Genomic DNA, 27,073 nt, shown 5'->3' with positions numbered 1-27,073 from the left:
GTAAAGATGTTAGTATCACTACTATTGGGAGCACATGAACTATGAACCTGTAAATCACTGAAGCCTCACGGAAATGGCTGATTCTGTGCCACCCTTCCAGACAGGTAGAATAAAGCCATAAATTAATAGATGGAACAAATACACATTTGGACAGTTCATAAAAGTTCAGGTTATCAGTTGGCCTCTCTTTGTTCCTTTATGCACTGAATAAAGACTTTCTAATTGTCTGTAAACTGAAATCTCTCTCGTCTATAAATGGTGAGCCGGCCTTTGCGCTTGTGTGCGCCACCTTTTAATTTAGTTTCTCAGATTGTGTTAACTGTTACCAATGTTGTTATATAATGTATTCATATTTTTAACTGGAGCAGGGCTATACAGAAAAGTAATTTACATGTAAAAGTGATTTACACATGTACATTCACCATTTATAAGTGTAAAGTTACTAAAAACTATAGACTTACTCATCTCTACCCCTTGAACCAGGTGAGAAGACCAATGTATGAGTGTAAGTTACTACTGTCAAAAAAGAGCAGTAGTAGCTTCACAACAACACATGACAATCCACTAGTACTGCAATACCCTACCATTGAAAACAGTGAAAGCAGGGACCTAAAATGCTATCCAATAGAAAATAAAATAAATTATTTTAACACATTTTAGTAACCATTTTGAATTTTAAAATGATTGTAACATTATCTTTCATTAACCCATAATAAAAGTATATTTAATTAATTCTGTTCATCCATTTTAATAATTACTTTAGGTGACTTTTGTCATGTAAACCTAATTGTATTTAATATATTTAAATTCCTTAAATGTTCAAAATTAAGTTAGTAGTGTTGAAGCAGTTTTTAAAATTCTAATGTGAACATTTAAAATAGATTAACATTCATATTTAACATGAAAATATTTTTAAAATGTATACTCAAGTTTAAGAAACGTTGTTACTTTTCCCATACTATACCATAGGGAGGAAGAGCTCAGGCAGAGATCTCTCTGTGGTGAACTATAGGGAAATAACTAAAAGTGTATTAAATTAAAAACACACTTAAAATTTTTTTATGCCGGGTCCAGATTTATGACTGTTGGGATTCTCAAACATATTCCAGGTTAGGCCTGAATACCAGAGCCTCTTGTAGCTTCACAGCTAATCCTGGTAAAGGTTTGAGAGTTTTGTTTGCTCAATTATAACCTTTTATACATATATATTTGCATATGAAAAGGTGAAATTTTGCTTAATAAATGTTACTTCTTGGAGTAAGCATGTTCTCCCATGGAGAAACACCTTCCCTTACAACAACTCTAATGTTGGTGGCTCTTGGCTTTACTTTTCTGCCTTGGAAAGTGATTTACTCTTAGCTTTTTGAGGACAACATATTAGCCAGTTCCAGGGTGGTTAGGGCTCTTACTGGAGTTAGTGAATGCCTACAAATCTTTATGGTTGTTGGTTTTCACATTGTGCATTTTTGACCGTGAACACTCACCCCCGCCCTAGAAACCTCCAGGTGAGTAAAGATGTTTATACATGCACAAATTATATTTGTGAGTTAAAAAAACTCAATTATCACTCATAGAATATGCTAATTACACAATTAAGTTCAACCTTTAGAATGCCTAATGTGATTGTTAGCGATTCAAGGCAGGGAAAATAGAACTGCTTTTTTTCTAGATTTCTAGTTACCTATTGTACCCCGCACCTTACTAGTCCAGCCACAACTGAAAGACCTGATAGCTTTGTGTGTGATAATTTACAATGTGCTATTACAGCATTATTCTGGGATTAGTAATTATACATCCCAACCACCTTACGTGCCCAATGATTTCCCATTTATGACTATCTGATATCTTCCGCTGTTCTAAATGTATAAATTTTCCTAACACATTAGTGGTAAGTGGTGCGGTTTAGTGAGGCCTCTCTCTTAAACTGCTGAGTTGGTCAACACTCAAATTAAATTGAAGTATTGACAGCATGTCTGTTGTGCAAGACTGTTCCAAAGGACATAAGGCTTGTAGTGGAACAGTAGTATGTGCTGCACATCAGGGTTGAGGTCTCCTGCACAAATAATCTTTTGTTTCAGACAGCTTTGGTAGTAGATGATTCTACAGTACAGTAGGTCAGGAGGACTCAGGTCTATTAGCAGAACAATAACATAGTTTAATATGTTTGTCCCAATTCAAAATACCTCCAGAAAAAAAGTTGGAAACTAAGGCTTTATTTAGAGTTTGGCAAATGGGACACTCCATTACATATGAGGCCGAAGTCCTCTCTGCTGTAATACAAGCGCATTATAATCAATGGCTCTTGTAATACAACAGATGAGACAGTTGCCATGTTTGTGACAGAGTATGATGTCTGCCAAACTCTAAATAAGGCATTCAAGGCTACATATACTAATCATTTTGCACGTCGCAGACAGCAAATCTGGCTGTTTGCGACGTGCAAAATGCACTTCCCGATGCACAAACCCAGTTTTGTGATTCAGTAAACTTTTTACTGAATCGCATAACGGGATTGCGACTCACATTTAGGAAGGGGTGTTCCCTTTCTAAATGCGACTCGCAGTCCCATGTATGATTTTTTTGTGGCCGCGTATTCGGTCGCAAAACAATTGCAGTTAGCACCAGTGTCACACTGGTGCTAACACATTCGCAAATGGGAAGGGGTCCCTATGGGACCCCTTCCCCTTTGTGAATGTCACTGAAAACATTTTCTCAGAGCAGGCAGTGGTGCTATGGACCACTGCCTGCTCTGAAAAAATGAAACAAAAACGTTGATTTTTTTTATTTTGTAATGCATCTCATTTTCCTTTAAGGAAAACGGGCTGCATTACAAAAAAAAAAAAAAAACGGCTTTATTTAAAAGCAGTCATAGACATGGTGGTTTGCTGTCTCCTGCAGGCCACCATCCCTCTGAGGGCTGCCATTCCCAAGAGGGTCGAACATTGTGACCTACCTCATGAATAATCATGAGGTGGCCATTTGCAACCCCCTTGTGAGTCGCAAATAGTGTCAATGACACTATACTACATACGGTTTTGCAACTCGCAAACACTTTGAGACATGTAGCCCTTGGTCATTTAAGGGTGTTCTACACTTACATTAAATTTCAGATATTTTTGGAATGTCCACATCACTTGTAGATAATACACCAACATTTTTAGGTGTTATATAAGACAAAAGTACATGATCACTTATATTTTATTTTAATTTTACTCTAAATAGAAATTATTTAGCCATGTGAAAAAACCCTTTCTTCTATAACCCTATCAATTTTCATGGTGATTACTTTCAATTTTTACCCTGGAAACTAACTTCATATTGCCCTTGTATGGAATAAATATGAATTCGTTTTCATGATGAGAAACTATCTGCAAAATATTGGTGTTTCTGGATGCTAACCATCTTTTTCTGCTTCAGTCATTCCCAATTAGTAACAGTTTGCTAATCCCTTATGTACAAAGGAAGAACTTTCCTAACACTTTTACAGTTTTCATATTGACAAATCCTACATGCAAGAGTCAATTCTATCTTGCTACAGGTTGCTACTTAGGCACATTTGTAGAACTTCATGCACCTCAACATAAATAGCAGGTGTATAACAGGGCGATGGCCACGACAGTGAAAGAGAGCAAGACACTAGCTGCAGATGGACACAATGGGCTTCTGGTAGTTGATATAAAAAATAGTGGGCATCAAACATATTTTAATGAACAAGTAAGTGGGGAGAGGCCAATGTACACTGCCAGAGTTTAGCTTAAAGTAAATTCAAGGGTGAAACTGAAAAACAACCATTATTTGGGTAAAACCGTAGGAAAATATGTTGCATTATTTATTCCCCATTTGTGGTGCTGATGTAACTGTGTGAAAATTCAGTTTGTGCTGTTTTTGGACCAGACATAAATTGAGAAACTATATTGCCTTGGAGATATTGGTCCTCTGCATTGCTAGGTGGTAGGATCTCTTAGTGTTCTAACATCCCTTTGCTATGTATCAAGTTATAGCAAGATTAATCCATGGGCTATATTTAGGTTGAATCTTAAAAATGTGAATTGCATGCAACCATAAATGTGTGTCTGTAGAAAATAAAACTACTTTACAAGAAATTGTTTACTGCTACATTCTTGCAGTACATTTTCACTGGGAATGGCAGAACCTTTGATCTTGGTATTGCTAGAGTTTCCTCTTCCATACATAGGTTTAAGTATTAAAAATAAATACATATTGTTTTACTTGTATCCTCCATATTTTGGGGAATGCATTTGGAGCTTCTTCATCCCTGGTGGAGTTAGAAAGTTCTGAGCACGGCCTCTTTGGTGACTTCTAGATGCAGCTCCACATTGGGAGTGCCTGATCATGCAAAATTCACTTGTTCCAGGGAAACAGGACAACTCAATAGACTTGCATAATGACCAGCAGTGGTATGTTCAAGAAGCGCTCCTAACAAGGTTGCTTAGACATTGAACACACCTACATCATATTTGTATAATAGCCGCATAACTTTTCTGATCACACATACATGATTTTCAGGTGCTGAGACATAGTAGTCATGAATAATGAATCATAAGTGCCTCATTATAAATGGGAGTGGGCAAACAATTCTGCTCCATAGGAGGTGTTGGTGGAACTTTGCCCACTCTACATAATGTAAAATTCTGGCAAAATTCTGCCAACAGCCACAACGGTAACAAAATCTACTCTAACAACAACAATATCAACTCAAGCAGCAGCACCCTCTGGTGTGCTGCATGGTGCCATTCGGGCAGATTTTTCAGCATGGAATGAGTTCCGGCACTAAAAATCAGCGTGAGCAGAGCAACTTGACAGTTTCTGCCCGTTCCCGGAACTCCATGGAATCTTGTTTAGTTTTCATTTAACTCCACGGAATTCCACAGAGTGAGAACCCTACTTATAATTTTCCGAATACCTTGACTTCTTAAAGTCGCTTAGGATGAAGGAGAGACCCCTTGGAGAGAACCAATCTCTCTCTCTTGCTTGATCCATGACGTATATGGCTGGTACATATATTGCTCATCTGTTTCATGATTCATCACCAGCACTGCATTTTATCAGGTATCACACAAGTTTTAAATACTACACATACACTTGTATTCATGGTTGTTAGGGAGGGTCATTGGATGATATTAAAATGTTAGCAAGCATGAAAAAGACCACCAAATGAGTACATTTTTCGACTTTGCTCATAATGGTGCTAGTGCATTAGTACAAGGTTCAACTGCTTTTTAATTGATTTGATGGTTGATCAAAAATGTTTATATTCTTGGTACTTTTGCATGCAGCACTGTATTGATCTATATTCTTTTTAAATATGTCCATTATTTAATTGATTGCAAAACCAAATATTTCTGACTTACTGCATTTAATTTTGCTTAACATGGAAATGTTATGACTTTTGATCACTGAGCTATGTTTTCTTTAGAATAATACTGTGCATTCCTAGTATGATAATAACACATAAATGTTTCTTTGTAGGTGCCTTCCTTATTCCCTATGTCATCTTCTTCATTTTCTGTGGAATACCGGTATTTTTCCTGGAGACAGCACTCGGACAATTCACTAGTGAAGGAGGCATTACATGCTGGAGAAAAGTCTGCCCATTATTTGAAGGTAACAGTATTTTTTTACGAAGCAGAAATTGCCTCTCCACTTATGTCAGATCAGATTTTTTCTTTAATTGAGTTGTTTTATAATTCAGTAATAGATAATTTTGTAGCATTTGTCTAGTATTTTCCCAACTGTAGATAGGATACAAAGAATTTACACCCATTTAGGCCTGTTCAGGGAACATTCTAGCAAAGCCTACAATTTGAAATAGCTTTTGGGTTTTTTATTTCTACAAGGACCACTTTAGGGCAGACATTGTACGAAATCGGGTTGTTGGTGGGCTGGTGTGAGAGCTCTGGTCATTCAGCAACCACAACCCTTGTCAGGGAGAGGCATAAGCCAACCATAACTTAATTTGTGCTCAGTGTTCTGATAGCTTGGCACTAAGCAGTCAGGCTTAACTCACAGGAAATGCATAAAGTATTTGTGTAACACTTCAAACAGTAAAGTGAAGCACACTACACAGAAAGGAGCCCACACCACATGAGAAAATTGTTATTCTTTGTAATGAAACAAACATGTCCAAAATGAAAATAATCCAATCAGTAGAACCAGAGATATACAATTTAAACGATTTCAGTGAAAATATCGCTAAAAAGCCAACTGTGGATATCTGCTTGCAGTGGACCAGGACAAAATCAATAGTTCAGGCCAACTGCAATGGAGTGCAGGCCGGCTACAGAGACACAGTTAGGGCCACTGACAGTGATCAAAGTGCCTTAAATCTAGCTTTGTGGAGCATTGCAAGAGTCTGTTTCAAAGATGCATTGTGCAGCCAAAGCGATGTATTGGTTTTAGGTTACAATAAGGCTTTAATGCGAGGTCCTATGCGGTCGTTGAGGATGGCGTTGGTGAGGGCTTGCAAAGTCAAGTGCCAAGGATGTGATGCATTGGTTCCAAGGAGCTGCAAGGCTGCGATGTGGAATCCGGTGTCATAGTGAGGCTGCCTTCGAAGAGGGATGTGAGGGCCTGCACTGAGGATGCGTCACACAGTGCTGTTCCAATGAGGCAGCGGGCTGTGATTTGATACAGGTCTTTGGGGACAGGGAAGACCCACGCAGTGGTGACAATGCATTGGTTTTACTCAGTATTCCGTCATGTAGCAAAGAAGTTGCTCAGGTTCCACTCGATCCACAGAGGCTGGCAGACTTCCCAGGGACCTGTATTGGGGTGGCACACTTGGTAGGGTATAATCACAGACTGCAGAGTCCAGGTGCTGGAGTCGAGGTTGATGGAGTCTTCTGTCCCAGAGGCTAAAGTCAGGAGGACAGCCATCTCATGTCCTTGGAGTCACTCTATGGTTATGGGTTCATTAGATGCAGGTCCAGCCCTTTTCATCCAGGCAAGAGGGCAGGAGACAGTAGATCGGCATAGCATGGTAGCTGTCCTTCAGAGCAGCAGTTTAGCAGAGTGGCAGTCATTTGAGCAGCACAGCAGTCTTTCTTCCTGGAAAAGCATCTACAGGTCCAGAGGTGAATAGTTGGTGTCTGATGTCCAATATTTATACCCAGGTGTGCCTTTGAACTGGGGAGAATCTTCCAGAGGGTGACCTTTGAAGTGTACAGATACACTGCTGTGTTTGCCCTGGCTCCAGACCAACTACAGGAGTGTGCTGCCCTTTGTGTGGAGGCAGGACACAGCCTATTCAAGTATAAGTGGGGATGTGCCCAGCTACTTACTTCCATCCTGCCAGTGATGTCCCATTAGGGCACACCTAAGCCCCCTATTGTGTGTGATTGTCTAGGAGGAATACACAAAGCCCAACTGTCAAATACATCTAGTCATGTGAACCAGAGACAGGTTGCAGGCATCAAACTGCTAAGGCAGACATTGCCAACTTTCTAAAAGTGGCATTTTCAAAATGCAAATTTAAAATCTGACGTAACCATAAGTTATGAATTTGTATTATAAATCCAAAGACACCAAACATAAATGAGTTACCTGTTCCCATTTGGATGTTACAGCTTATGAAATGTAATAAGGAAACCCCAATGTTATCCAATGGGAGAGGTAGGCCTTGTAGTAGTGAAAAATGAATTTAATAGTTTTTCACTACTAGGACACGTAAAACTTAAAAGTACATGGTCAATAATTTAAATACACTGCACTGTGGACTGTCCAAGGTATACCATAGAGGTGACGTGCATTTAAAAGGATGCTTTGGGCCTGGCAAAAGTGTATGTTGCCAGGCCAAAATGGCAGTTTAAAATTGCACACACAGGCTGCAATGGCAGACCTGAGACATGTTTAAAAGTGCTACTTATGTGGGTGGCACAATCTGTGCTAAAGGCCACAAGTAGCATTTAATTCACAGGCCCTGGGCAGAGGTAGCATCACTGTACTTGGCACTTACAAGTAAATTAAATATGTCAATCAAATATAAACTAATCTTACCATGTTTTAATGAGTAAACAGGCACTTGACGCAGTACCTTGAAGTACATGAAAGGGGGCTTGTACCTTTGCCTTTTTGCGTCTCATGGTTGCTACGAATGAACCTTGATTCTTTAATGGTGTTGATTCAGCAGATGTATACACTTTAGTAATCCACAGTATGATACAGGGCAATTTAGATAGTTCATTGTATTTCTCCTCAGGCATAATGTTTATCGATGCACCGCTGTCAATAATAAAAGGTATGAAGCAACTGTTTACCTTTAGTGTAATTTTCAGACAATGTTTGAATTACTTTTGTGATTTTAATCGTCAACTTTTCATTGACTTGTATTCTTTGCATGTATACATTTTTCGAAGGTAAATATCGACATCACACATCCGTCTTCCTCTCTTTCACTTGACAATAAAACTGAAGAACTCTTGGACAAAGATTTAAATGATGATCAGCTTTCTTTAGTGTTGATTTGCCTCAGCTGATGTAACCGCTTGGCCTTGTCGGTGTGTATAGAACTTTGTTTCTGGAACATTCAGGCATCCATTTTGTTTTCTCATCATGATGCACTTAGCTTTTCCTTATCCTTTCAGTCATGACAAAATGGTTCTCCTTCCTACAGTGTTTGTATACTAGTCCAATGGCAGGACAGTTACCTTCGTGTGGAAATGAGAATCCATATCTAAAGCACGGTTTCTTTTTTTTTATGTCCTTGGGCTTTGTGTTTCTGCTTATTTTTCATGTTCATGACTGACTCATTCTGGGCACCTCTAGCCCTACATGTCAGCAGCTTGTCCATCAGAATTTTCCTCAGCTCTAGCATCCATGAAAAATTGCTCCAGACAAAGGGTTTCTCTCACTATTCGTCATCTGAATGATTCTGACAGACATCCGTCGATAACTCAAAGAAATATTGCTACCTCATCATTGAATTAATTGCATTTACAGTGTTTGATAACCTTATCAAGTGTCTGAACAAACTTAATGATTGTTTCACCAGCTGTCTGCTGTTCTAGACTGACAATGCATCTTTCATAATCAACATTTGGCATTGGATTGAACTTGAGATTTAAAGTTTCTTTGATTTGACAGTATGTGACTTTGTCAGCTCATAGCAGTTTCTTTATTACCTCTCTCCTACTTCTTTACCAGCAAGATTTAGAGGTTTTTGACTATCTTTTTGCTATCTGTTTTATTCTGGGCATAAGTACAATCATCATACATTCCTATTTAGGCAGTCCAGACCAGATATATATAATCAAGACTCGGCTATGTTTAAGCCTTGTCATTTTGAAAATGTGCATTTATTTTAATAAAAATTATAACAAGATTAATACAAGCAACGATTAGAAAAATAAATAAACATTTCCTGTATTGTTTACATTTAAAGAGCGCCTACCTTAACCCCTTCGCTGCCAGGCCTTTTCCCCCTCCTGTGCCGAGCCTTTTTTTGGCTATTTGGAGCAGTTCGCGCTTAGGCCCTCATAACTTTTTGTTCACATAAGCTACCCGTGCCAAATTTGCGTCCTTTTTTTCCAACATCCTAGGGATTCTAGAGGTACCCAGACTTTGTGGGTTCCCCAGAAGGAGGCCAAGAAATTAGCCAAAAAACAGTGAAAATTTCATTTTTTTAAAAAAATTTGGAAAAATGGGCTGCAGAAGAAGGCTTGTGGTTTTTTCCCTGAAAAGGGCATCAACAAAGGGTTTGCGGTGATAAAATCACCAGCTTCCCAGCTTTCAGGAACAGGCAGACTTGAATCAGAAAACCCAATTTTTCAACCCAATTTTGGCATTTTACTGGGACATACCCCATTTTTACGATTTTTTGTGCTTTCAGCCTCCTTCCAGTCAGTGACAGAAATGGGCATGAAACCAACGCTGGATCCCATAAACCGCAACATTTCTGAAAAGTAGACAAAATTCTGAATTCAGCAAGGGGTAATTTGTGTAGATCCTACAAGGGTTTCCTACAGAAAATAGCAACTGAAAAAGAAAAATATTGAAATTGAGGTGAAAAAAACATCAATTTTTCTCTTAGTTTTACTCTGTAACTTTTTCCTGCAATGTCAGATTTTCGAAAGCAATATACCGTTACGTCTGCTGGACTCTTCTGGTTGCGGGGATATATAGGGCTTGTAGGTTCATCAAGAACTCTAGGTACCCAGAGCCAATAAATGACCTGCACCCTGCAGTGGGTTTTCATTCTATGCCGGGTATACAGCAATTCATTTGCTGAAATATAAAGAGTAAAAAATAGCTATCAAGAAAACCTTTGTATTTCCAAAATGGGCACAAGATAAGGTGTTGAGAAGCAGTGGTTATTTGCACATCTCTGAATTCCGGGCTGCCCATACTAGCATGTGAATTACCGGGCATTTCTCAAATAGACGTCTTTTTTACACACTGTCTTACATTTGGAAGGGAAAAATGTAGAGAAAGACAAGGGGCAATAACACTTGTTTTGCTATTCTATGTTCCCCCAAGTCTCCCGATAAAAATGATACCTCACTTGTGTGGGTAGGCCTAGCGCCCGCGACAGGAAACGCACCAAAGCGCAACGTGGACACATCACAGAAAACAGACCTGTTTTTAGCAAAGTGCCTACCTGTAGATTTTGGCCTCTAGCTCAGCCGCCACCTAGGGAAACCTACCAAACCTGTGCATTTCTGAAAACTAGAGACCTAGGGGAATCCAAGATGGGGTGATTTGTGTGGCTCGGACCAGGTTCTGTTACCCAGAATCCTTTGCAAAGCTCAAAAATTGGCTAAAAAAACACATGTTCCTCACATTTCTGTGGCAGAAAGTTCTGGAATCTGAGAGGAGCCACAAATTTCCTTCCACCCAGCGTTCCCCCACGTCTCCCGATAAAAATGATACCTCACTTGTGTGGGTAGGCCTAGCGCCCGCGACAGGAAACACCCCAAAGCGCAATGTGGACACATCACAGAAAACAGACCTGTTTTTAGCGAAGTGCCTACCTGTAGATTTTGGCCTCTAGCTCAGCCGCCACCTAGGGAAACCTACCAAACCTGTGCATTTCTGAAAACTAGAGACCTAGGGGAATCCAAGATGGGGTGATTTGTGTGGCTCGGACCAGGTTCTGTTACCCAGAATCCTTTGCAAAGCTCAAAAATTGGCTAAAAAAACACATGTTCCTCACATTTCTGTGGCAGAAAGTGCTGGAATCTGAGAGGAGCCACAAATGTCCTTCCACCCAGCGTTCCCCCACGTCTCCCGATAAAAATGATACCTCACATGTGTGGGTAGGCCTAGCGCCCGCGACAGGAAACGCCCCAAAGCGCAACGTGGACACATCACAGAAAACAGACCTGTTTTTAGCAAAGTGCCTACCTGTAGATTTTGGCCTGTAGCTCAGCCGCCACCTAGGGAAACCTACCAAACCTGTGCATTTCTGAAAACTAGAGACCTAGGGGAATCCAAGATGGGGTGATTTGTGTGGCTCGGACCAGGTTCTGTTACCCAGAATCCTTTGCAAAGCTCAAAAATTGGCTAAAAAAACACATGTTCCTCACATTTCTGTGGCAGAAAGTTCTGGAATCTGAGAGGAGCCACAAATTTCCTTCCACCCAGCGTTCCCCCACGTCTCCCGATAAAAATGATACCTCACTTGTGTGGGTAGGCCTAGCGCCCGCGACAGGAAACGCCCCAAAGCGCAACGTGGACTCATCACAGAAAACAGACCTGTTTTTAGCAAAGTGCCTACCTGTAGATTTTGGCCTCTAGCTCAGCCGCCACCTAGGGAAACCTACCAAACCTGTGCATTTCTGAAAACTAGAGACCTAGGGGAATCCAAGGAGGGGTGACTGGCGGGGCTCGGACCAGGTTCTGTTACCCAGAATCCTTTGCAAACCTCATATTTTGTCTAAAAAAACGCATTTTCCTCACATTTGAGTGACAGAAAGTTCTGGAATCTGAGAGGAGCCACAAATTTCCTTCCACCCAGCGTTCCCCCAAGTCTCCCGATAAAAATGATACCTCACTTGAGTGGGTAGGCCTAGCGCCCGCGACAGGAAACGCCCCAAAGCGCAACGTGGACACCACCAAAATTTTGGAAGAAAACAGAGGTGTTTTTTGCGAAGTGACTACCTGCAGATTTTGGCCTCTAGCTCAGCCGGCACCTAGGGAAACCTACCAAACCTGTACATTTCTGAAAACTAGAGACCTAGGGGAATCCAAGGAGGGGTGACTGGCGGGGCTCGGACCAGGTTCTGTTACCCAGAATCCTTAGCAAAGCTCAAAAATTGGCTAAAAAAACACATGTTCCTCACATTTCTGTGGCAGAAAGTTCTGGAATCTGAGAGGAGCCACAAATTTCCTTCCACCCAGCGTTCCCCCACGTCTCCCGATAAAAATGATACCTCACTTGTGTGGGTAGGCCTAGCGCCCGCGACAGGAAACGCCCCAAAGCGCAACGTGGACACATCACAGAAAACAGACCTGTTTTTAGCAAAGTGCCTACCTGTAGATTTTGGCCTCTAGCTCAGCCGCCACCTAGGGAAACCTACCAAACCTGTGCATTTCTGAAAACTAGAGACCTAGGGGAATCCAAGGAGGGGTGACTGGCGGGGCTCGGACCAGGTTCTGTTACCCAGAATCCTTTGCAAAGCTCAAAAATTGGCTAAAAAAACACATGTTCCTCACATTTCTGTGGCAGAAAGTTCTGGAATCTGAGAGGAGCCACAAATTTCCTTCCACCCAGCGTTCCCCCACGTCTCCCGATAAAAATGATACCTCACTTGTGTGGGTAGGCCTAGCGCCCGCGACAGGAAACGCCCCAAAGCGCAACGTGGACACATCACAGAAAACAGACCTGTTTTTAGCAAAGTGCCTACCTGTAGATTTTGGCCTCTAGCTCAGCCGCCACCTAGGGAAACCTACCAAACCTGTGCATTTCTGAAAACTAGAGACCTAGGGGAATCCAAGGAGGGGTGACTGGCGGGGCTCGGACCAGGTTCTGTTACCCAGAATCCTTTGCAAAGCTCAAAAATTGGCTAAAAAAACACATGTTCCTCACATTTCTGTGGCAGAAAGTTCTGGAATCTGGGAGGAGCCACAAATTTCCTTCCACCCAGCGTTCCCCCAAGTCTCCCGATAAAAATGATACCTCACTTGCGTGGGTAGGCCTAGCGCCCGCGACAGGAAACGCCCCAAAGCGCAACGTGGACACCACCAAAATTTTGGAAGAAAACAGACCTGTTTTTAGCGAAGTGCCTACCTGTAGATTTTGGCCTGTAGCTCAGCCGCCACCTAGGGAAACCTACCAAACCTGTGCATTTCTGAAAACTAGAGACCTAGGGGAATCCAAGGAGGGGTGACTGGCGGGGCTCGGACCAGGTTCTGTTACCCAGAATCCTTTGCAAAGCTCAAAAATTGGCTAAAAAAACACATGTTCCTCACATTTCTGTGGCAGAAAGTTCTGGAATCTGAGAGGAGCCACAAATTTCCTTCCACCCAGCGTTCCCCCACGTCTCCCGATAAAAATGATACCTCACTTGTGTGGGTAGGCCTAGCGCCCGCGACAGGAAACGCCCCAAAGCGCAACGTGGACACATCACAGAAAACAGACCTGTTTTTAGCAAAGTGCCTACCTGTAGATTTTGGCCTGTAGCTCAGCCGCCACCTAGGGAAACCTACCAAACCTGTGCATTTCTGAAAACTAGAGACCTAGGGGAATCCAAGGAGGGGTGACTGGCGGGGCTCGGACCAGGTTCTGTTACCCAGAATCCTTTGCAAAGCTCAAAAATTGGCTAAAAAAACACATGTTCCTCACATTTCTGTGGCAGAAAGTTCTGGAATCTGGGAGGAGCCACAAATTTCCTTCTACCCAGCGTTCCCCCAAGTCTCCCGATAAAAATGATACCTCACTTGCGTGGGTAGGCCTAGCGCCCGCGACAGGAAACGCCCCAAAGCGCAACGTGGACACCACCAAAATTTTGGAAGAAAACAGACCTGTTTTTAGCGAAGTGCCTACCTGTAGATTTTGGCCTGTAGCTCAGCCGCCACCTAGGGAAACCTACCAAACCTGTGCATTTCTGAAAACTAGAGACCTAGGGGAATCCAAGGAGGGGTGACTGGCGGGGCTCGGACCAGGTTCTGTTACCCAGAATCCTTTGCAAAGCTCAAAAATTGGCTAAAAAAACACATGTTCCTCACATTTCTGTGGCAGAAAGTTCTGGAATCTGAGAGGAGCCACAAATTTCCTTCCACCCAGCGTTCCCCCACGTCTCCCGATAAAAATGATACCTCACTTGTGTGGGTAGGCCTAGCGCCCGCGACAGGAAACGCCCCAAAGCGCAACGTGGACACATCACAGAAAACAGACCTGTTTTTAGCAAAGTGCCTACCTGTAGATTTTGGCCTGTAGCTCAGCCGCCACCTAGGGAAACCTACCAAACCTGTGCATTTCTGAAAACTAGAGACCTAGGGGAATCCAAGGAGGGGTGACTGGCGGGGCTCGGACCAGGTTCTGTTACCCAGAATCCTTTGCAAAGCTCAAAAATTGGCTAAAAAAACACATGTTCCTCACATTTCTGTGGCAGAAAGTTCTGGAATCTGGGAGGAGCCACAAATTTCCTTCCACCCAGCGTTCCCCCAAGTCTCCCGATAAAAATGATACCTCACTTGCGTGGGTAGGCCTAGCGCCCGCGACAGGAAACGCCCCAAAGCGCAACGTGGACACCACCAAAATTTTGGAAGAAAACAGACCTGTTTTTAGCGAAGTGCCTACCTGTAGATTTTGGCCTGTAGCTCAGCCGCCACCTAGGGAAACCTACCAAACCTGTGCATTTCTGAAAACTAGAGACCTAGGGGAATCCAAGGAGGGGTGACTGGCGGGGCTCGGACCAGGTTCTGTTACCCAGAATCCTTTGCAAAGCTCAAAAATTGGCTAAAAAAACACATGTTCCTCACATTTCTGTGGCAGAAAGTTCTGGAATCTGAGAGGAGCCACAAATTTCCTTCCACCCAGCGTTCCCCCACGTCTCCCGATAAAAATGATACCTCACTTGTGTGGGTAGGCCTAGCGCCCGCGACAGGAAACGCCCCAAAGCGCAACGTGGACACATCACAGAAAACAGACCTGTTTTTAGCAAAGTGCCTACCTGTAGATTTTGGCCTGTAGCTCAGCCGCCACCTAGGGAAACCTACCAAACCTGTGCATTTCTGAAAACTAGAGACCTAGGGGAATCCAAGGAGGGGTGACTGGCGGGGCTCGGACCAGGTTCTGTTACCCAGAATCCTTTGCAAAGCTCAAAAATTGGCTAAAAAAACACATGTTCCTCACATTTCTGTGGCAGAAAGTTCTGGAATCTGGGAGGAGCCACAAATTTCCTTCCACCCAGCGTTCCCCCAAGTCTCCCGATAAAAATGATACCTCACTTGCGTGGGTAGGCCTAGCGCCCGCGACAGGAAACGCCCCAAAGCGCAACGTGGACACCACCAAAATTTTGGAAGAAAACAGACCTGTTTTTAGCGAAGTGCCTACCTGTAGATTTTGGCCTGTAGCTCAGCCGCCACCTAGGGAAACCTACCAAACCTGTGCATTTCTGAAAACTAGAGACCTAGGGGAATCCAAGGAGGGGTGACTGGCGGGGCTCGGACCAGGTTCTGTTACCCAGAATCCTTTGCAAAGCTCAAAAATTGGCTAAAAAAACACATGTTCCTCACATTTCTGTGGCAGAAAGTTCTGGAATCTGAGAGGATCCACAAATTTGATTCCACCCAGCGTTCCCCCACGTCTCCCGATAAAAATGATACCTCACTTGTGTGGGTAGGCCTAGCGCCCGCGACAGGAAACGCCCCAAAGCGCAACGTGGACACATCACATTTTTTCATTGAAAACAGTGCCTACCTGTAGTTTTTGGCCTGTAGCTCAGCCAGCACCTACGGAAACCTACCAAACCTGTGCATTTCTGAAAACTAGAGACCTAGGGGAATCCAAGATGGGGTGACTTGAGGGGCTCTGACCAGGTTCTGTTACCCAGAATCCTTTCCAAACCTCAAATATTGGCTAAAACAACGCATTTTTCACACATTTCGGTGACAGAAAGTTCTGGAATCTGAGTGGAGCCACAAATTTCCTTCCACCCAGCGTTCCCCCAAGTCTCCCGATAAAAATGATACCTCAGTTGTGTGGGTGGGCCAGGTGCCTCCAACAGAATAAGGCCCAAAACTTGTAGAGATACAGGGGATAGTAATGCGAGTTTATAAGGACATATTCTTTTATACATCTTTAGACTGACTCTGCTTTGGGGACCCACATACGTGAGGTGTCATTTTATTTGGGAGACTGAGGGGAACACTGGGGAGTAGGAATTTTGTGCTGGAGTGGTGATCGTACGAAGAAAAGTCAGGAAAATATGTTTTTTTTAAGCACATTTTGAGGTTTACAGAGGAGTCTGGGTAAGAAAATGTTGGGGGATCCACGCAAGCCACTCCTCCCTAGACTCCTTGGGGTGTCTAGTTTTAAAAAATGTCTGGGTTTGGTAGGTTTCCCTAGATGAAGGCCGCACACAGGACCAAAAACATAGGTGCCCTCTCCCCCCCAAACACAGGTAGTTTTGTAATATATCGTTTTGATGTGCCCACATACGTCCGTGATGTGCCAAACACTAAAATTTTGAAAAGAAACACACTTAGGTTATGTGAAAAAGACCCCTCACCCACCAACCAAGTTGGTGGCATGCTTCATCATCGGGGTCCCACCTGAGGCACCTAGCGTGTCATAGGTGTGCTGCGACGCCTGATTACAGCGGAGCAGGTTTGGTCATTTTTACCACACATACTGGTTGGATTTGGCACGAGGGTGAGTGATGGTTCAGTGGATCAAATTTTACTAACAAGAGCTTTCACAAAAATGAAAAGCACTGTTAGTAACTGAAAGGCAAAAAACTGAACCAATGACTCACAGCTCGTGAGCTGTAAAGCCGCGACAAGGCACCAACCGCTTTACAGTCCATTCACACAACTTTCATACATGACACACACAAGGCCATTCACACCGCCAGCCACGGGCCCAGCACATTACAACACTCACATCGACAGACAGCGCCACTCAAGGGCCCATCACTTACATACGCCCACATGCCTGATACAACAATCACACCAGCTGATGGGAGTGTGTGGACTGGTGTTTGGCTTGCAGTGTGTTGCAGTAGCCAACATCAAGTCAATATGTACAGTCTCAGCCAAGCCCCACTCCACACACAATGGCATCATATTTTTTTTTTTTTTAACAGAGGAACCCCTAACTAAGTAGAAAGAATTACAAAACAACAAACACAAAAGCTCTAACTAACAACATGACAGAAATGCTAACCATGAAACTAAACACATGAAAATACAAAACAGACATGAGTTTACACTCATGGTTGTTCCCAGAAATTCTTCTGGGTGTGGTAATTCTTAAAACAAGCACCGACACACAGCCCAGGCTTTGAAGGACAATCTGGGCAGTACATTCGAGACTCCCTCCGGATACCTCTTCGAAAACACACTCTACATTTCTTAGCTGGAAAGTCTTTTTTGGGTGTGGGAGGAATGTGCTCAGCAAAGTGGCGATCTTTCAATCTAGCCACATCCTCCACCACTGCTTCTCTAGGAACTCTGGCCTGTTCCACCACAATAAGGCTCTCTATCACTGACTCCTGAAATTTCACAAATGTCATCTTTGAGTCTGGAGACCTATCCCTAAACACAATAAAAGCATTGAAGGTTGCTAAGTGGAAGAGGTGAAGTGCTAACTTCTTATACCAAACATAAGACTTACGAATAGCAGTATAAGGTTCCAACCTCTGGTCAACTCTATCTACACCTCCCATGTGCTTATTATAATCTAAAATGCACACAGGTTTGCGCACTTCAGCAACCTGGCCCCAAACAGTCACAGGGGAAGTACTCTCATCATGGATGGTACTTAGCATGTAGACATCCCTCTTGTCTGAAAATTTCAAAGCTAGCAGCTCCTCGTTCCGCAAGGCACAGCACTGTCCCCTCTCAAGTTTTTTACAGACAAGCTCCCTTGGATAGCCTTTCCGGTTAGAACGGATTGTGCCACAAGCAACTGTGTCCACTCTAAACAATTCCTTGAACAACTGCACACCTGTGTAGAAGTTATCTACATACAAATGGTGACCTTTGTTGAACAGTCGTCTACCAAGATCCCACACTATTTTCTCAGTAACTCCAAAAGTGGGAGGACAACCAGGGGGGTCAATATTGGAATCCCTACCAGTGTACACACGGAAACTATACACATATCCTGTCCTACTTTCAGACAGCATATACAATTTAATTCCATATCGTGCCCTTTTGCTAGGAATGTACTGCCTAAAAACCAAACGACCCTTGAAGAGGACCAAAGACTCGTCCACACTTATCTCTTTGCCTGGAACATAGACCTCCGAAAACCGATCTACAAAATGATCAAGGACAGGCCTAATCTTAAAAAGACGGTCAGAATCTGGGTGATCTCGTGGCAAGGCTAATGCATTGTCAACAAAATGCAGCATCCTAAGAAGAAGCAAATACCGATTACGACTCATGGTAGCTGGAAATATAGCTGTTGCCATCAAGGGACTAGTAGACCAATAAGAAGCCAGTGACGGCTTCCTTATCAACCCCATCAAAAAAGTCAAACCCAAAAACTTTTTTAGCTCCTCCAAATTTGTGGGAATCCACTGGGCAGCTCTAGAGTGTGGCCTAAGTCTAGCAGCGTTGTCCCTCAAATGCTGCTCCGCATACAAATTAGTCTGCTCAACAATCTCTTCCAAAAACACATCATCCATGAATAACTCAAAGAAATTGATAGGCATAAAGTTCTCTGTATTGGCGTTACACCCCGGGAGACCAGTAAAGGCAGGCAACTCTGGCTGCTCCATGTTTGGGGCAACCCAGACATCAGGTCTTCTAACGGGAAACCTTTCAGCCCCAGGTTGCTGCACTATTGGCACATCAATGTCCTCCTCTAAAACAGAACCTTCATCTGCACTGAGTGTGGCTTCATCATCAGAAGATTCCCCTCCAACAGAAACATCACTGCCAGAATCTCTGACTTCCTCCTCTGCCTCAGATGCAGAGTCCGTCTCATAGTCATGATCAGACTGTGACTCAAAAAGCATACCAACCACCTGCTGAGCGGTCATCCTGCGGCTAGCCATGATCTCTCCTGCTAAAATTAACTGGACAAATTCACCACCAACAACCAGCACTGTGTAAGACAAGTAACAAAGTGTAGCTTTGTTAGTAAGAGTTACAAACTCAAAAACTATACCGCTCACTTGCCTGAAAAAGCTTGATTCACCAGCAACTACACAGCAATCACCAATGATATCCCACTAAAAAGAAAGAAAGAAAGGCAAATTAGAAATAAGACACAACAAATATCATTGTGCACAAACCTAAGGACAATTTCACACACAATCCTGCATTTAGTACACCCCCTACAAACATGTCATTCATGCATGGCAACAATACTCCTTTGGAGTAAATTGTTTTTACTTACCTAAAACATGCAACTGTGCAAACTGCAGGTCAACCACCGCCAAAACCGCAAGGAGCCACAGCAAATAAAGCAAAAGCTTTGAACTAGAACAAAAAGGAGGAAAAATTCTTTTATCACAAATGCAAAGACTTCTTCAGTTGACAAACACCCCACCATCAAACATTTTAGAAATTGGTGCCTAAGTGGATTCTGTCATAGGGGCAGATGGGCCTACTAAAAAAATAGGCCTGTCTGCCCCAAGGAAGCCAGAAAATACCTTTAGTACTGTGTCCCCATGGAGAGCGACCCTTGCCAAAGGGGACAGCCCTCAAACAAAAAAAAACAAAAAAAACACACACAACACTATCCCTGGTGCCTAAGTGGCTTCTGCCCCCTTGGGGGCAGGTGGGCCTAAGAAAATAGGCCCATCTGCCCCCAGGGGGTGTAGAAATGGCCAACAGGTCAATGCCCCCCTTGGGGGGGCGCCCCGTGACCAAGGGGACGCCCCCCCACAAAAATAAACACATAAAAAAAAATCCCTGCGTTCTAGTGGTTTCTGCCCCCCTTGGGGGCAGATCAGCCTAAAAATAATAGGCTGATCTGTCTCCAAGGGGTGCAGAAATGGCCTGGGTACATGTGCCCCCAAAGTGGGGGGCGACCCTTGCCCAAGCCCCCACCCCATCCACTAACACACACACACACACACACTATCCCTGGTGTCTACGTGGCTTCTGCCCCCCTTGGGGGCAGGTGGGTCTAGAAAAATAGGCCCATCTGCCCCCAGGGGGGGCAGAAATGGCCAACAGGTCAATGCCCCCCTTGGGGGGGCGCCCCGTACCCGAGGGGACGCCCCCCCACAAAAATAAACACATAAAAAAAAATCCCTGGCGTTCTAGTGGTTTCTGCCCCCCTTGGGGGCAGATCAGCCTAAAAATAATAGGCTGATCTGTCTCCAAGGGGTGCAGAAATGGCCTGGGTACATGTGCCCCCAAAGTGGGGGGCGACCCTTGCCCAAACCCCCCCCCCATCCACTAACACACACACACACACACACTATCCCTGGTGTCTACGTGGCTTCTGCCCCCCTTGGGGGCAGGTGGGTCTAGAAAAATAGGCCCATCTGCCCCCACGGGGGGCAGAAATGGCCAACAGGTCAATGCCCCCCTTGGGGGGGCGCCCCGTGCCCGAGGGGACGCCCCCCCACAAAAATAAACACATAAAAAAAAATCCCTGGCGTTCTAGTGGTTTCTGCCCCCCTTGGGGGCAGATCAGCCTAAAAATAATAGGCTGATCTGTCTCCAAGGGGTGCAGAAATGGCCTGGGTACATGTGCCCCCAAAGTGGGGGGCGACCCTTGCCCAAGCCCCCCCCCATCCACTAACACACACACACACACACACTATCCCTGGTGTCTACGTGGCTTCTGCCCCCCTTGGGGGCAGGTGGGTCTAGAAAAATAGGCCCATCTGCCCCCAGGGGGGGCAGAAATGGCCAACAGGTCAATGCCCCCCTTGGGGGGGCGCCCCGTGCCCGAGGGGACGCCCCCCCACAAAAATAAACACATTTAAAAAAATCCCTGGCGTTCTAGTGGTTTCTGCCCCCCTTGGGGGCAGATCAGCCTAAAAATAATAGGCTGATCTGTCTCCAAGGGGTGCTGAAATGGCCTGGGTACATGTGCCCCCAAAGTGGGGGGCGACCCTTGCCCAAGCCCCCCCCCATCCACTAACACACACACACACACACACTATCCCTGGTGTCTACGTGGCTTCTGCCCCCCTTGGGGGCAGGTGGGTCTAGAAAAATAGGCCCATCTGCCCCCAGGGGGGGCAGAAATGGCCAACAGGTCAATGCCCCCCTTGGGGGGGCGCTCCGTGCCCGAGCGGACGCCCCCCCACAAAAATAAACACATAAAAAAAAATCCCTGGCGTTCTAGTGGTTTCTGCCCCCCTTGGGGGCAGATCAGCCTAAAAATAATAGGCTGATCTGTCTCCAAGGGGTGCAGAAATGGCCTGGGTACATGTGCCCCCAAAGTGGGGGGCGACCCTTGCCCAAGCCCCCCCCCATCCACTAACACACACACACACACACACACACACTATCCCTGGTGTCTACGTGGCTTCTGCCCCCCTTGGGGGCAGGTGGGTCTAGAAAAATAGGCCCATCTGCCCCCAGGGGGGGCAGAAATGGCCAACAGGTCAATGCCCCCCTTGGGGGGGCGCCCCGTGCCCAAGGGGACGCCCCCCCACAAAAATAAACACATAAAAAAAAAACCCTGGCGTTCTAGTGGTTTCTGCCCCCCTTGGGGGCAGATCAGCCTAAAAATAATAGGCTGATCTGTCTCCAAGGGGTGCAGAAATGGCCTGGGTACATGTGCCCCCAAAGTGGGGGGCGACCCTTGCCCAAGCCCCCCCCCCATCCACTAACACACACACACACACACACTATCCCTGGTGTCTACGTGGCTTCTGCCCCCCTTGGGGGCAGGTGGGTCTAGAAAAATAGGCCCATCTGCCCCCAGGGGGGGCAGAAATGGCCAACAGGTCAATGCCCCCCTTGGGGGGGCGCCCCGTGCCCAAGGGGACACCCCCCCACAAAAATAAACACATAAAAAAAAATCCCTGGCGTTCTAGTGGTTTCTGCCCCCCTTGGGGGCAGATCAGCCTAAAAATAATAGGCTGATCTGTCTCCAAGGGGTGCAGAAATGGCCTGGGTACATGTGCCCCCAAAGTGGGGGGCGACCCTTGCCCAAGCCCCCCCCCATCCACTAACACACACACACACACACACTATCCCTGGTGTCTACGTGGCTTCTGCCCCCCTTGGGGGCAGGTGGGTCTAGAAAAATAGGCCCATCTGCCCCCAGGGGGGGCAGAAATGGCCAACAGGTCAATGCCCCCCTTGGGGGGGCGCCCCGTGCCCATGGGGACGCCCCCCCACAAAAATAAACACATAAAAAAACATCCCTGGCGTTCTAGTGGTTTCTGCCCCCCTTGGGGCAGATCAACCTAAAAATAATAGGCTGATCTGCCCTCAAGGGGGGCAGAAATGGCCCTAAAAGACATGCCCCCCAAAGGGGAGCGACCCTTGCCCAAGGGGGCGCCCCCCCATCCACTACACACACAATCCCTGGTGCCTAAGTAGCTTCTGCCCCCCTTGGGGGCAGATGGACCTAAAAAAAATAGGCCGATCTGCCCCCAAGGGGGGCAGAAATGGCCAACAGTTCTCTGCCCCCTTGGGGGGGGCGCCCCTTGCCCAAGGGGGCACCCCCTCCCAACATACCTGCACAGAAAATATAATTCCCTGGTGATCCAGTGGTTTCTGCCCCCCTTGGGGGCAGATCCGCCTAAAAAGTAGGCCAATCTGCCCCCAAGGGGGGCAGAAATGGCCGTAACAAATTGCCCCCACAAGGGGAGCGACCCTTGCCCAAGGGGCCGCTCCCCGCAAACAAGAAACAGTAAAGAACAAAAAAAAAAACAAATCCCTGGTGTCTAGTGGGCATTCCTGCTGCCCGATCGCAATGCGATCGGGCAGCAGGAATGCTCAAAGAGACACCGGGGGAAAGGAAAAGCCTTTCCTTTCCCCCGGTGCCTCTTTAGCCCAAACCCCCCACCCACCGGGAAGAGGAACTCACCTCTTTCCTCGTCGCCGCACAGGAAGCAAATGGCTTCCTGTGCGGCGAAATCCCCATAATGAAGTCAGCGCGCGATCGCGCGCTGACGTCATTATGGGGGGGTGGGGGGGGTCGGGGGTGGAAGGGGAAGGGCTTCCCCTTCCATCCCTGACTTTGGGGGGGTGGGGGGAAGCACACAGAGGGAGCGAGAGCGCTCCCTCTGGGCTGTGTGCCGAGGACGTAGTGGTTACGTCCTCGGCACAGCAGCACTGTGCCGCGGGACGTAACCACTACGTCCGTGGCACAGAAGGGGTTAACTCAACTAGAATCTAATAGTTAGATATCCTCCAAATGTCTTCATCTCCATACCTTTCCTTATTTCTGCCAGTGCAAACTCAGGTTGTAGTCTAAAAGTTCAAAAATACGGTGTTGCAACTATCTCTGGTTCTTCAATTACCTTTCTTGTAGCCAACACGAATGAGAAGAATGAGAATAAGTACTTTTACGGTTTTGCTTCTGTAAAGTCCTAGTAACTGTTGCCATTGCTTTGCCATTGAAGATTAGTCCATAGGAAGGAAAACTTAAACTATTAGGATGTAGCACAATTAATGCATTTGATCAAATAAATTAGCAAGCTTTCAGTTAATGTTCAACAATGGAAAGTTCTGCACAGCAGGAAGCATTAATGAGATCAAACTTTCGCTTTAATTCCTCACTTAATTGTGATGCAATGTAAAAACATCAGTGAAAACATTATTGAGGTTAACTGCATCATATGCTGGCAGTATTAAATTATAATTAATCAAGCAGACTAACTCTTTAAGAATCATCACCTCCATCCACAATACTCCCCAGAGGGGAAGGCTCATAGGTTATGAATCAATTAAACACACAACACCCCTGGCAGATTATTGTAAAGATGCACTGGAGAGGGATGTTACACCTCCAAGATTTGTTCTATTATATCTAACAATGGAAACAAAGATGAAAAAACTCTTTCATCCTAAAGCAGAAATCCTCACAGCTTACTCATGAATTTTGAGCCCAAGTTTAGTGGAGGAGGTATAAGTATGGCATATTACGATTTACATGAATTTCTTTGGGAACTCTTGGTGAGTAAACAGGTATTTAAAAATACATAAATTGCATATTTCTCATTTTCACTGAAAGATATGTAGAAGGTGCCCAGGGAAACCTTTTTTTCCACCCCTCTAACAACCTTGTGCTCTTGTTGTGAAAACAGATATATAAAATATTTAGATGTTAATGTGTTTGATAATGTAGGAGTCTGCTTTCATTTTGTAAATGTTCTATTGAAAATGGCAGGTGTTTGTTTAAGAATAGAGACAATCACTTGAGATTAAGGGTGAGTATTGGTGTTCTGCAAATACAGTCTCTTTGCTGTTTCTCAAAATAATAAGGTTTATGATACCAATTTAGCTTTCTTTATTCAGGTATTGGATATGCCACGCAGGTCATAGAAGCACACTTGAATGTTTATTACATCATTATTCTTGCCTGGGCAATTTTCTACCTGTTCAACTGCTTCTCTGCAGAGCTTCCTTGGGCCACATGTGGGCACGAATGGAACTCAGGTAGGATGTCTTCTTTGATTTGAAAGCATTTTACAATTTTTAGTTCAAATGTGTATTCCCTAGTTTATTGTATTTTATCTCATATATATTAATTGCTCTAACACAAAAGCATCAAGCAAACAAGAAAACACTCTTGAGGTGAAAGGCAAAGAAGACCATTCCAAGCAATGCCATGAAAAGTAACTGGGTGTGCCACAATGACTTTTCTCTGCTTCTTACTATTACATACAGTGTCAATATCCATTAGGAATGACTCACTACATAGCTTAAAGCAACAAACTACCTGACTGATTAGCTTTCAATTAAGGAAGAACATTTCTTACCTATTGTGAATTTATTGCCACTCGAAAAGAGAGGTAGCTATTGACTAGGAACCCCAGTCTACACTTTACATGTATTAGGTTTAGCATAAAGTTTGTTTTGCTGTCTGCCAGACTGTTTGCAATGATGGAAAACATACAGCGCTAGAGTGTAGCAATGAGGCAGCCTCATTCATTCATTGCTTTTTTAGCTATGTCTTTCACATTTTTGGATCCGCCTACAGAACATAAATTTGGAGATTTTAAGGTCTGGCATCACAAATGATGGTAAATTTCTAATTTACATGTCTAAGTTCAAATTGTGAAGGTCTGACACTAGCAGGTAGAGAAGGCCTCCTCATTAGACATTACTATGATCGTTAATGACAGTTGGGAAAAGGCTGGCATTTAGGGTGCTGTTCTTGCTGTTGCAAGTGAGATGTGGGATTCTGGAGGTGGCAGCACCAGTGTTGCTGAAGAGTTGCACCTCACCAGAGTCTCCTCCATTACTGCAACTCCGACCATGCTGCACAGACATGTCGTCACAATAATGTCTGTGGGTGCTCTATTAGTGAAAATGAGTCTGTCTGCCACTTGCAGAGAGTAGATGTAGATGTAGAACAAACACCCCGGCTCACCCAGAAAATATTAAGTACAGTCAACATTGCCAGTATCTGTCATATTTACACACCTGTGTCTTGCCTGGAGGCTTTAAAACTTATATCCCTACAACCTCTCAAGTGAATGAGTAAATGAGTGAAGCTCTGCCTGTTCACAGCATTATAAACAGAGTAATGACATTGGATACATCTCTGATTTGTTGAACATGAAGCAGTATAAATCTTGTAGACTTAGAATTGCTGTTTATTTCATTCAAACTGAGTCCTCCTTTCTACATGAAATCTCACTCATTAGCCACTGAATGCAAATTTATACTGAACTTATAGGCCAACTATTCACAACTATTAATGTTTTTTAGAAAATACATTGTTTTACTTTTTGAGAACAAATTAGCACATTTATCCGCATTTACTAATCAAATTTAAATTGTGCCATCAGTGTAATTAAAAGCAAGCATTTTAAATAAAATAGATTAGCCATTTTACAATTTCAAGATGGCTGCCCACTTTCAGCTCTGCAACCCTTGTTAGACGAAACAACATCTCTTATTCAGCAGCATCACTCAAAAGTAACCTATAGTCACTGACTTTTAGAGTTTCTTATGGACATTAGAGGTTTATGAGCTTCAACTTTAACTTCAAAGATTAGAATTGCTTCGGATGCAGGTTTTAAATGTTCAGACATTACTGTGACAAACTTTGTCTCCCAGGGAAGTTACAGGTTTAAAGTGGTATTTAACAAAAAGGCAAGATTCCCTTGCTACATGTTGTGGCTTTTCTGTTTCTTCTGTTTTCTGATTCATAGGTAATTCATTTACAGTAAGCACAATAGAAAGTGCCCTATACATTCAAGATGTTGTGTGCTTAAGTCAATTTGCCAAATAAATTCATAGGGATGAATAATGTGTGATGGAGACACATTCACAGAAAATGACATAGCAGATTTAACAACTCTCCCAGAACAGCAGCTTTTAACCTTCTGTCCTATTTTTATGAAGCTGCTACAGTTCGTACTGGGGCATATGGATGAGAAGGAAAAGGGCCACCAAGCACTTGTGAATGCAGGGAATAAACTCTTGAGACTGCTCCATCAGCAGTGACTGGGAGAGACACAATTGTTGCTCACATGGCTACATCTGTGTGCTGAAGTTGAGATCTCATAGTTACTGTTATTTTGTAGTTTGAAAATGCATTATTGAATCAAGATCGTATTAACATAGAATAACAGCAATTAATGAGAACATGTAGATGCATCTATAGAGTACAGGGAGATAGTCAAAACAAGTTGCTTATTGTGAAGTTCCTAAAGAAAAGTTTAACATTTTATAAAATGTGATGGAAAAGAACCTCATTAAGGCAGATATAAGCAAATGTAAAAATTAATAAGTATGTGCTACACAATATGTAGTACAACAAGTCTGTTAATCATAAAATCTATGA

General features: G+C 44.1%; 1 protein-coding gene across 1 annotated transcript in view; it reads left to right on the top strand.

Moving 5' to 3' along the window:
- Window positions 1-27,073, top strand: part of SLC6A11 (solute carrier family 6 member 11) — a 968,432-nt gene that overhangs the window by 97,585 nt on the left and 843,774 nt on the right. The window contains exons 3-4 of the mRNA XM_069206667.1: window positions 5,491-5,625; window positions 24,574-24,714. Coding sequence (XP_069062768.1) covers window positions 5,491-5,625; window positions 24,574-24,714 — 276 coding nt within the window. The remainder of the gene's footprint in view (window positions 1-5,490; window positions 5,626-24,573; window positions 24,715-27,073) is intronic.

The sequence above is a fragment of the Pleurodeles waltl genome, chromosome 9 (assembly GCF_031143425.1).
Source record: "Pleurodeles waltl isolate 20211129_DDA chromosome 9, aPleWal1.hap1.20221129, whole genome shotgun sequence".
In the NCBI taxonomy this organism is placed as follows: Eukaryota; Metazoa; Chordata; class Amphibia; order Caudata; family Salamandridae; genus Pleurodeles; species Pleurodeles waltl.
This window is presented reverse-complemented; position numbering and strand designations above follow the sequence as displayed.